This window comes from Kogia breviceps, chromosome 10 (genome assembly GCF_026419965.1).
Source record: "Kogia breviceps isolate mKogBre1 chromosome 10, mKogBre1 haplotype 1, whole genome shotgun sequence".
NCBI classification, from domain to species: domain Eukaryota; kingdom Metazoa; phylum Chordata; class Mammalia; order Artiodactyla; family Physeteridae; genus Kogia; species Kogia breviceps.
In genome coordinates this window covers 41,460,968-41,473,027 of record NC_081319.1, presented here as the reverse complement: position 1 = coordinate 41,473,027, position 12,060 = coordinate 41,460,968, and the positions used below count along the sequence as shown (strand labels likewise).

Below are 12,060 nucleotides of genomic sequence, written 5' to 3'. Positions count from 1 at the left end.
CATTCTGAGTTTATCCCCTTATTGAAAAATGGTTGCCAACATCCTTCTGCTTCCTCCTCCACATTAAGAGAGACAGTATGGGGACTTCCCTGGTGGTGCAATGGTTAAGAATCTGCCTACCAATGCAGGCGACATGGGTTCGAGCCCTGGTCCGGGAAAATTCCCATATGCCGTGGAGTAACAAAGCCCATGCGCCACAACTACTGAGCCCATGTGCCTAGAGTTCCCGCTCTGCAACAAGAGAAGCCACCGCAATGAGAAGCCCGCGCACCACAAGGAAGAGTAGCCCCCGCTCACCACAACTAGAGAAAGCCCGCGTGCAACAACGAGGACCCAACACAGCCAAAAATAAATAAATAAATAAAAAATTTTTTTAAAAAAAGAGAGAGAGAGAGACAGTATGCATTTCTCTCCTCTAACCATACCTTATGCTTATTGGGATAACCTAACTGGGGTCAGGTGGCCGGGCACTGGACTATGCTAATTAGATCAAGCCAATGAGCCACCCATTTGGAAGCTGGTAGTGTGACAGCTTCTCCCTGAAGATGATGAGCAACATGGCAGACAGTGTGGACTAATGACTAGGACCTGTAGTAATATAAGGGAAGGATGGATACCATAAAGCTAACCAATAACAGTACACCAGGTGTTTTTTTGGAAAATACCTATGAAATAGACAAAAATTTGGCAATTTTAATCTTTAATAATTAAGAAAAGTGAAAGAGTACACATGTAAATAATATTAAAAATAGGAAAGGAGCCATAGGTTCAAATTTTACATATCAGTTAAAAATTTTTAAATCTAAGCTAAATTGATTTATTTTACTAAAATTAATGCAAAAAGAGGTGGGAAACCCAACTAAGCCTATAGCTATGAAAGTTTTTTTTTAAATAGTCAAAGATTTGTCCCCTAAAAAAGGCATCAGGCCCAATAAGTTTTATGCGCACAATCTACCAAACATAAGGAACAAATAATGCTGGTGTTATATAAACTGTTCTAGGGCACAGGAAAAGACTAGAAAGCTACTCAGCATGTTTTAAGATGCTAGCATAGCAATGGCACCAAGGGTGGAACAGAAAGGAAAATTGGAGGCCAATCCAATATTGGAACAAAAATTCTAAACAAAACAGTAGAAATTTAATCCAGAGTGTATTACAGGATTTACCTAAGCAATCTACCGGAGATCTAGTCATGTGTTTCACTAAGTAAACAAATTAAATAAGAAAAATCATCTTAACAGTTCAGAACTGTGTCACCTGGGCCCAAAACAGTGCCTGACACAGGGGAAGTTCCAAGTATCTGGGGAATGAATGAAAGAATGAAGTCAGGGTCAGCACATGTACCCTCATCATTATTGCTACTATTTCATATTGTGCTGGAGTCTCCAGCAATGAGATTGCAAAAGAAATAAACGGTGTGACTTTCAAAAAGGACAAGAGGGAGCTGTCACCATTTTAGGTGATGTGATTACCCCAAAATAAGCCAAGAGAATCAACTGAAAAACTACTGAATTTAATACACAGTTTTGCAAGATGACCAGGAATCAAGATCACTGTTTTTTTAAAATCCATCAACAGCTTTAAAATACCTAATATGCAGAATTAGAAAAAGTGTAATGGGAAAAGATACCACCCATAACAGACATAATCAAACTTTGTAAACTACTTAGAAATAAACTCAATGGTTTTCCAGACATCCATGAATAGAAGAGCTGAATGAATGGAGACATATACCATATTCCTGGTTAGGAACTCAACACTGTAAAAGTGACAGTTCTCCCCAAATTATTCTGTATATTTAATTTCAGTTCAAATACCAATAACATTTTTAATGAAAACCGACAAGTTTATATGGAAGGCAAACTTTGTAGATTAGGCAATTTTTTTTTTTAAAGAAGAGGAGAGCTTTTGCTACCATTTAACAAAACATAACATGAAGCTGATTGAAACAGTACAGCACTAGCCCAGGGACAGACAAACAGATTAATGGGAAATAATAAAGGTTTCAAAAGCATACCCACAAATATATTAGGATTTCGTTATTATAAATGTGGACATTCAAATCAGCAGGAAAGTATGGACTCTACAAGAAATAATGTCAACTGAGTTGGTTTTCCAATTGAAAACAGAGTTAGCGCCTGACTCACAGTATACATAACAGAAATTTCAAAAGGATTACAATTACACATAAAAAATAAATTTATCAAAATATTAAAAGAAATATGTGAAGATAGTTTTATAATCTGGAGATGGAGAAGGCCAAGTTAAGCAAGCCACAAAATCCATAAAGAAAGTAAACACTGACTGACTTCATTCAATAATAATTTTTAAAGTCTTTAGAAGAAAATTACCCATATAGTCCACATATTTGTAAAAGATAAGTGGCAACAACTGGAGAAAATATTTGTAAAATAATTGACAAAAGCTTAATATTCAGAAAAGATAAAGACCTTCCATGAGAAAAAGATAAACAACTTAATTTCTAAAATAAGCAAATGAACAGAGGATTTACTAGTGAAAAGGTATACCTTTTTTTCAATAAACACATGAAAAGACATTTTTCCAATCAAGAAAATGCAAATTAAAACAGCAATATAACTTTCTATCACTGGATGGGCAAAATTTTTGAAGATTAATAATATCCATTTTTAGCAAAAAGGAGAAGCGTTCATTCTTGTATACTGTAGGTGTGAATGTATACTGGTTCAGCTTTTGGGAGGAGTAAGTTATAGTCATCCAAAATTACTAAATTTGTGTTTCTTGTGATGGTCCTCCCCTGAGTCCGTCCATTCCTAGGAAGACTGCTGCAGAAATGCTTCAGACTGCCCTTCCCCACCCCACCCCTGGGCATGCAGGAATATGCTCATGGCAGCACTGTTACAATGCTGACAAGTCAAAAACAGCCTAACACCTGGTGCTGGTTAAATAACATACATTACATCCACACGGTACACATGCATTAATGTAAAATTATGAACAGCTCTAGGTACTGACATAGGTTTTCAAGGCATATAGTCTTTTTAAATGTAGGTTATTAATAATACATATATAAGATTCTATTTATTTAAAAAACCATAAAGGTATTTTATTTAAGGATGCTAACAATGATTACTTCTGGAGAGGGGAGCAGCATTGGTGGTGGGGGTGAATGAGCAAGGGAGAATCTTTACATGTATTTCTGAATTTTTTTGGTAAATCACAACAAAAATTCAGACATTGCTTTTAATTATTCTTATTTTTTTTTAAATGTAGGAGTGGGGGCTTCCCTGGTGGCACAGTGGTTGAGACTCTGCCTGCCAATGCAGGGGACACGGGTTCGAGCCCTGGTCTGGGAAGATCCCACATGCCGCAGAGCAACTAGGCCTGTGAGCCACAACTACTGAGCCTGCGTGTCTGGAGCTTGTGCTCCACAACAAGAGAGGCCGTGACAGTGAGAGGCCTGCGCACCGCGATGAAGAGCGGCCCCCGCTTGCCGCAACTAGAGAAAGCCCTCGCACAGAAACGAAGACCCAACACAGCCAAAAATAAATAAATAAAAATTTTTTTAAAAATGTAGGAGGGGGGGCTTCCCTGGTGGCGCAGTGGTTGAGAATCCACCTGCCGATGCAGGGGACACGGGTTCGTGCCCCGGTCCGGGAAGATCCCACATGCCGTGGAGCGGCTGGGCCCGTGAGCCATGGCCACTGAGCCTGCGCGTCCAGAGCCTGTGCTCCGCAACGGGAGAGGCCACAACAGTGAGGCCCGCATACCACAAAAAAAAAAAAAAAAATGTAGGAGGGGAACTTTTGTAATCAGTTATTTTTTTTAATGCCATTTTTTTAAAAAACGAAGGCTGATTTTGGAGCACGATATGTGGGTCCTTCCTACTGTCACCTACAGTGCATGTCTCAACTGCTCTCTTACAGCATGCCCAATTTACAGTTGAGGAAACTGAAGCCTCAGGCCCAGGCCCTTTCCCAAAGCCCCAGCACAGTGATATAGCAAAAACCATCAGTCCCCACTCTGGGGAGCCTCCTGGCAGAATTAATTCCAGGAGGCCTTACCCACGCACCAACCCCCAACTCCCAGGGCCACCCAGAAAAGAGAACAGAGCCAGCTCATGTTTGCACAGATTTAATCCCTGCTATCCTGGTCCCTAATTCCAAAGCCCTTCTAGGCCACACTTCCCTCCTCCTGGTCACTCAAGGCCTAGTCATCCACCACATCCCTCCCCACTAGGAGGTCAAAGCAGGACCCAGTCTCCCAGGGGCCACTCTTTCCCCACCTTGACCCTTGTTGAATACAGACCCATGACCTTGGTCTAACCTTGATCTGGTCCCATTCGGCAAAGGCAAAGCACGGAGAAGAAAGGAGAAGGGAGATCAGGGGCCCATTTGGGGCTGCAGCAGCCAGGACAGGAGTAGGAGCCAGGAGGAGGTGCAGGGGACTGAGAGAACCCCATTGCTTATTTGTTTCTTGATCCATTTGCTGTATTTGGTGATATGCGTGTACACGCCTGGATTATGTACTTGGGCGCAGGCCTTTTCCCAGGACAACACCCCAGCAAGAATCCATCTGCCCTCGACTTCACAAGCCAACGGACTCCCAGAGTCCCCCTAGGCAAAGAGAGAGGAGTGATGGAGGCTCTGGACCCAGCTGGGACCCAAAGGATTGGGGGACCCAGAATGCCCACCCTCTGAATTCTGCTTGGAAGCTTCTCTCATTCCTTGAGGATCTCACTACCTGGAGTCCTCCTTCACTCCTCAGTTGGGGATCCCATCCCAGAATATCAGGCAAAATCAAAGTCACAGGGAAGGAAGATGGGAGCAGAGCACTACCTGATGATGATGACAAAGAGCTAGGCCAAGCAAACCTCTCCCTGGGGAAATGCCCCCCACCTGGAGTCATCCCAACTGAAGGAGAGCTGCCAGAATCTCCCAGAAACTCACATAGCACAAGTTTTCTTCATAATTGGTGGCACAGATCATGTCCCCCAGGATTAGGGGGACAACACGGGGGATGAGGGACTTCTTGCGGTAAATCCGGTCACACATCTTGTTGTCCATGATAAACACCTCGGCCTCCTGCAACTCTGGGGTCAGCGTGGAGTTGCCTGAGGAGGAGTCCAGTGGGGTGAGAACTGACTCCTCACTCTACTCAGCCCTGCCTATTCCCAGGGTCTTGTCACCTCCATCCTCAAGACCCAGCCACACCCCTTCACACCTCCATGCCCTCCTTCACTTGGCCCTTCCCCCTGTGGTGTGGACCATGTCAGGCAAGCACCTTGCCCTCTATTTCAGGATCCCTTTCTCTGGGAATCTTTTGTTCCTGAACCAAGCAGGCTACAATCCAAGTTTCAATGTAACCACTCAGAAATTGAGACCCCACCCCCATGCTGCTTCTCTCCAGCCTCTGAGCTCTATACTGGCTGTGCCCTCTGCCACCTGATTGACATTCGCTCTTCCTTCAGGCATCGCAGGCAGACTTTCTGCCAGAGCTCATCCCAGATCCCTCCCGACTTGCTCTCAAGATCACCTGACGAAGTCTTTGCCTCTTTCCTTGTTAATCTGTGCTTCTACCCATACTCAGTTATGAGTTCCCTAGAGGCAAGGCATGCATTACCAGTGACAAGGGTTTGGCGTATGGCAGATGCCTGAACATCGAAGTTTCTCAGGTGAACAAATCAGTGAGTGAGTGAATTTATGAATCCCTGACTCTGAGCTTCCGTAAGAGGCAAATGATCAGGTTTTCCTAGAACTAAATGAAGTGCCCATAGCAAATACAATGATGTAAACCATGGCAACGGTTCCCATGTGAGGAACAATACTAACACATCCAAAGAACCAGGGGCCAGAGGTAACAGCCACAAGCTTCCTGAGAGGCACCATGAGGGGGCTCAGCAGGAGAGGCCCCAGAGGAAAGGAGTGTACCCTCTGGGGTACCACACATCACCCCCGACCCCATCCTCCTCACCTGAGAGGCGCTGTTTAACCTGGCCCCAGCCGGTCACCCAGCACTGCGTCCCAACCTTCAGGTTGTAGTTGGGCTCTGGGAGGCAGATGGGCTGCACGTACTTGCTGACGACGACAGGAGTGTGAAGCTGGAGGAGGGCAACATCACCCGTGATGAAGTTCCGGCCCCAGTACTTGGGGTGCATAATGATGTCTCTCACAGGGATCAAGAGGGCCCTCGTGGAGTCCGTGGGCTTCAGCTTGGAGGTGCCGAGAATCACTGAATACTCTTTTGTGCTACAGGAGACACAGAGCCCCACCTGGTAGATGTAAAGTTCTCAAGCAACACTATGCTCCTACCTCCGCCAAGGACGTTCCCCTTAGCAGAAGTCCTGCCTGATTTGCCCTGATCACTCCATCTTGCTCATCCGGCCAGGGGTCCCTCAGAGTCAGAGATATGACCGCCTCCTCATTCATCAGTCAAGCTGATTCAAGTGGCCTGGTCTATGTGCTGTGTATTCGAGTGTGCAGCTATTAGCATGCACGCATGTTCTAATGTGTGTGAGGGGTGGGGTGTATACAGGGTGTATGTTGTTGCCCTGGTTAGGATATAGTCTTTGTTGCTTGGGGCTCCTGCCCAAGCTGAGTCCCTGGCCTCTGTGAGATCGTGAGCATGACTCTTCCCTGTTTGGGACATCCCTTCCCACTCCGCCCCACCTCCCCCACTGCCACGTTGTTTCACAGAGGAAATGAGGAGTCTAGGCTGGGCCCGCTGCAGCCCTGGGTCTCCATGGGCCACACTCACCCTTGGATGCAGTGGGCAGCAGTCACCACCCAGTCGAGATCAATGAGGGCACCTCCACACACATGCTTATTTTCCACTCGGAGGCTCACCTCCCAGGGCCAATGGCGTGTCACATCCAAATTCTTCGGCCACCAGGGTTTGCCACAAGCTTCAGGAGCAAGCATGACAGGGAGATACAGTGGCCGCATAGAGGAGGATAAGAATGACTGTGACCAAGATGCCCTCCAGGGTAATTTGCATGAGGCTGTAAACTTGGGGACTTGCTTCCATTTCAAAGAAGGGGAGACTGAAAGTGAGAGAAGAGCAGTGGCCTGCGCAAAGGCGCTGAGCTGACAGAAAATGACAATGACAGAGATAAAAAGCATCAAGACAGAAACACAGAGACATGACAGGAGGAGGAGAGAGATACTGAGACACACAGGGAGCAAGAGCACAGAACCTCAAAACAAGGGAGAAGCATAGGAGGAGCCCCAGGACAGGAAATGTATTTTCTTGTGTCAGGGTAAGTCCCTAGGCCATGTTCCTGAAAGGCTATAAAGCTTTCTGCATCTCTTAGATGCAAAAGGCCTCTGTCTCCACACTACTCAGAGTCAAGAAAAGCTCCAGACTTCTATGTCAGAAGTCTTTACATAGACCATTCAAGAAAAAGTCCCAGCATGGAGCCAACAGAGGCCTCCCACTCTGTGTAACAGCTTACACACTATCAGTTTGCAAGTAGTTCCAACAATCAAGTTGTATGACTGCATGAATATGAACACAGATGTAGAAATTGTAAATAAAATATTAGCCAATATTATATTTTTAAAAATAATGCACGATGATCATATAGAGATTGTCCTGGGGTACGAGGGTGGTCCCACAATGGAAGCGCTGTGTATTCCCCACATAAACAGTTCTTTTTCTCTAAAAGAACTGTGCTTTTCTCAATAGACACAGAAAAAGGCATCTGAAAAATTCAACACAGATTTACGACTAAAAAACAAAACACTCTTACTTAGCAAACTGGGAACAGAAAGAAAATCCTTATTTATACAAGTTGTATGCCACAAACCTACAGCAAACATCATATAACATTAAGAAACAGGCCAAAAAAATTATACTTTCTGAAGCCAGGAATAATGATACTTTGTGGGAGGAGGACAAAGGAAGTAACTGGGAGGACATAAGAGAGCTTCTGGGTGCTGGTACTGCTCTACTTTCTGACCTCGGTGGAGACTGCACAGGTGCATTCACTATGTGATCATTTCTTGAGCTGGACACATAATTTGTGCACTTTTTTTGTGTATTCATATAATACTTCAGTAACTGACTTTTAAAATCAATAATATTTCTCTATACCAACCAACCTGAGTATAGCACAACTATATTCAAAATAAGATACAGTTTATAGCTAAAAATTATAAAATACCCTGGAATTAAAGTATCCAACACTAAGCAAGATTTTTGCAGTAATACATTTTAAACTCTAATAAAGGACACTGAAAATGACTGGCATAAATGGAGAAAGAGCCATTGCTTTAAAATGGAATAACTAAATATTTCAGGTGTAATTTTTCCCAAAATTAATCTATAAAGTCACTTACCCGGTTAGAATTTTTAAGAAATTTGATAAACTTACTCTAAAATTGAAAAAGAGAAACGAAGTCCATAAATAGTTCCATCTTTGACAAAGCAGAGCAAAGAAGGGACAATTGTCCTAGCAGATATTCAGGCACACATCAAAGCCATAGTGACAAAAGCAGTGTGGTATTGACAAGGACAGACAAGTGGACCAAAAAAAAAAAAGGAATAGAGAGCTTGAGATTGTTTCAGAGAATACAGGAACTTAATGTAAATAAAGGAGCCACCACAATCAGTGAGTAAAGGATGGATTGTTGAGCAGATGGTGCTGGGAAAACTCGCTCACTATAAAAGAAATAAGAAAAACAAAACTGGATTCCTCTCTAGTAGTACTTGAAGACCTAAACGTGAAAGGTAAAACTGTAAAGTTAACAACCAACCATGTGGCATGGCATGGGAAAGGACTCTTTAAACAAAACCTCAAACCACAATCCATAAAGCATTAAACTGATTAACTTGATTACATCAAAATCAAGGATTTTTGACCCCAGGAACAAAGTTAACCATCAGATGACAGATTAGGAGGTAATATTTGCAATATCTAAAATCAATATAAGACTTTTATTAGGAATATACAAGGAACTCTAGGAAATCAACAAGAAAAAAGAATAGACAATATGCAAAGGATAAAGACAGTCAATTTATTAGAAGAGGAAACTCAAGAAGCCAACAGCACAATGAGACATGTTCAAACTCATTAGTAATGAGAAAAATGTCAGTTAAACTAAGAAGTCATTTTTTTGTCTATTAGATAGGCAAAAAATGTAAAAGCTGGATCATGCCAAGGGGTGGGAGGTCTGTAGCAATATATACACCTTCTGCTGGTAGGAATGCAGAGGGCCGACTCAATTGGAATATGGACAATAGATTAAAATATGCTATCAATGTAAATTTCTGAAACTGATAACTTGTACTGTGGTTATCTGAGAATATTCGTAGAAAACACACACCAGAGTATTTAGAGATAAAGAGCCATGCTGTATGTTACCCTCAACTGATTCTGAAAAAAATTTTGTGTGTGTGTGTTCCTTGTACTATTTTTGCAGTCTTTTTTGTAAGTTTAAAATTATTTCCAAATGTTTTTTTAAATGGGACTGAATGAAAAGAGAAGGAAACAGAAAGAGATCTAGAGAACATACTATTTGCGTAAGTTAGAAATACATGCACACAAAACCACAATATGTATTTTTACAAAAACACACACAGGGCTTCCCTGGTGGCACAGTGGTTGAGAGTCCGCCTGCCGATGCAGGGGACACGGGTTCATGACCCGGTCTGGAAGGATCCCAAGTGCCGTGGAGCGGCTGGGCCCATGAGCCATGGCCGCTGAGCCTGTGCGTCTGGAGCCTGTGCTCCGTAGCGGGAAAGGCCACAACAGTGAGAGGTCCGCATACCGCAAAAAACAAAACAAAACAAAACAAAAACACACACAAACAGAAAGATACACATCAAATATACAAGAAAGGCTGGGAGAAGGGTGAAGAGGGGGAATAGGGGTGGGGCATGGACACAAGTAGAAATAACTAACTTACTCAACCAAACAATCCATAACAAATCAGGGTGCACCTGTGACAAAGGAAGCCCGTGAACAAGCAGGAGCAACCCAACCCTCCACCCCTGAAGTCTAAGTAAAAAGACAGGAAGACCCCAGAAGAGCCAGGCTCTGCAGACACTGCCACAGGGCCCAAGAGGCTCCATTTGCAAATGAACAGTTTAGAGTTCAAAATGTTCCTGTGTGGAAAAGGATCTGCATCAGCTTCCTGGACATGTTCCCTGATGGGATGCAGCCTGGGTTGAACTTGAAGAGGTTCTGCATTCCCACAGGAGGCCCAAATACTCTTTTAATGTGCACTGTTGAGTCTGTACATCCTGAACAGCACAGGCTGTTCTTTAGAAGGCAGGCCATTTAGACTGAATTCCTGCTTCTTATAGACCCAGAAACATTATCTCTGTGACCCTCTTCAGAACATACCCTCCCAGGATCCAAGGTTTTCTTGAAGCAGGGGCTCACCTTACCCACCTGGTTTGGTGTTGTCTCCTTTGTAACCTGGAGGAGAAAGAGGGACAGAGATGAAGTACAGGTTGTAACAGGATGACAGTGAAAAGGTGCATTCTTCATTAATCAGTTAATTCATTCATTCACCAAATATTTCCCCACCTCCCACTCTGTTCCCAGCCTGGAGCCCAAGGTCGGGGGGCTGGGGGCAGGGAGCGGGGGTGTACAGAGGTGTATCAGACAGATACATCCTGTATTTGCCCTTGAGGAGCAGGTTTCCAAGCAGAGGAGACATAAGTAAACACACAATCACCCATGTGCGATCAATGCGGGTACAAGGCCACAGGTGTCAGGTAAGCCCAGAAGAGGTGGTGGACAGGGAGGCTTCTAGGAAGAGGGGTTATTGTGCCAGATCTTAAAGATGAGAAGGTAAAACAGAAATGAAAAGTGACAACGACACTCTTCATGAAAGAAACACCATGGTGTAAGCTGGAGACTCCAGAGGATAAAGGGCAAGGCCCATGATGACAAGAAATGATGCCAGGGGAAGAAAGTCAGGGGTCAATCACAAGTGCCTTCATAAGCCAGGCCTAGAAGCCTGAGTGAGACTCCCTGGGAGGAGGGAGGCCAATGGAGGTGTGACATGGTCACACTTGTATTGTGAAGGCAGTATGGAGAATAGATAGGAAGGTAACAAGACTGAATGCAGTAAGATCCCACCATAGGCTCTGCTGAACCCAGGCAAGAAATGAGGGCTGAATGAAGAAGTGGCACTGAGAACAGACTTAGTGAGCTGGATGTGGGACTGGGGGAGAAGGATGAGTCTAGGATGACCCCCCAGTTTCTGATTTTAGAGAAGAGTGACTACTATCCACTGAGTAAGAGAACCCAGTTTATAGGAAGAAGAGGGCCCCAACTTTGGAACCCAAGGAGTTGAGATGGCTCTAGGTCATCCAGGTACAGATGTCCAGCAGGTGGCTGCACATCCATGCACATTGTTTTGTGAGGCAGCATCACATACATTGCAGCTCAATGCCCAGAGCAAGTGAGTTCACCCAGGGAGCGGTGAAGAAGGAACCCAGACAGCATCTTAGGGAACACCAATATGTCAGGTATGAACAGAGCATGAGTGGCCTGGGAGGGACACAGAAGGGCAAGGGACTCACCCTGAGGTAGAGGAGAATTAGGAGGCATGGCCTGAGAGAAGCCAAGGGACTAGAGAAAATGAAAAAAAAGGGAGGAGCAAAAAGGTTAGGGATGTTAGGACAGAGACATGCCAGGAATGGCCTAAGGGTTAAGTGAGAAGTGAGGAGGCACCTGAAGGAAACATGAAGTGAAAACTTAGAGAAATGTGGCAGTGAGGGGAAGAGATAGGGTGAAGAAACACAGCAAATAGAAAGGGAGAGGATAAAGATTGATGAGAGAACAAGGGCCCAGAGTCCAGAGCAGGGGTGAGCAGGCCGACCTTGAACAGGAGGCCTGTCTTTGATTCCTAAGGAAAGGGGAGAGGGTGGCACTGAGTTGTCAGGTTTGGAGGGGCCCCCGGGCTGAGGGAGTCAAGGGGACAGCACCTGAGGGCATGCGTTTCCTGAGGGAAGGAAGCCGCTACTAGTGAGGCACCCTCGGTAGGAGCTGAGGGTCTGAGAAGCAAGTGAGGTGAGGAACATTCGTTTAAGTGTTTGGAGACCATGAGTTTGGCCCGGACCGCC

At 44.5% G+C, this 12,060-nt stretch overlaps 1 protein-coding gene across 1 annotated transcript; it reads right to left on the bottom strand.

The window, feature by feature from the left end:
* Positions 1–4,318: 4,318 nt before the first annotated feature.
* LOC131763917 (serine protease 45) lies at positions 4,319–7,095 on the bottom strand. The gene is made up of 4 exons (XM_059076692.2): positions 6,736–7,095; positions 5,953–6,227; positions 4,929–5,092; positions 4,319–4,595 (listed from the first exon to the last, which is right to left on the bottom strand). The coding sequence occupies exons 1-4, from the start codon at positions 6,921–6,923 to the stop codon at positions 4,362–4,364; spliced, it is 861 nt and encodes a 286-aa protein (XP_058932675.2). The 5' UTR covers positions 6,924–7,095; the 3' UTR covers positions 4,319–4,361.
* Positions 7,096–12,060: the final 4,965 nt, after the last annotated feature.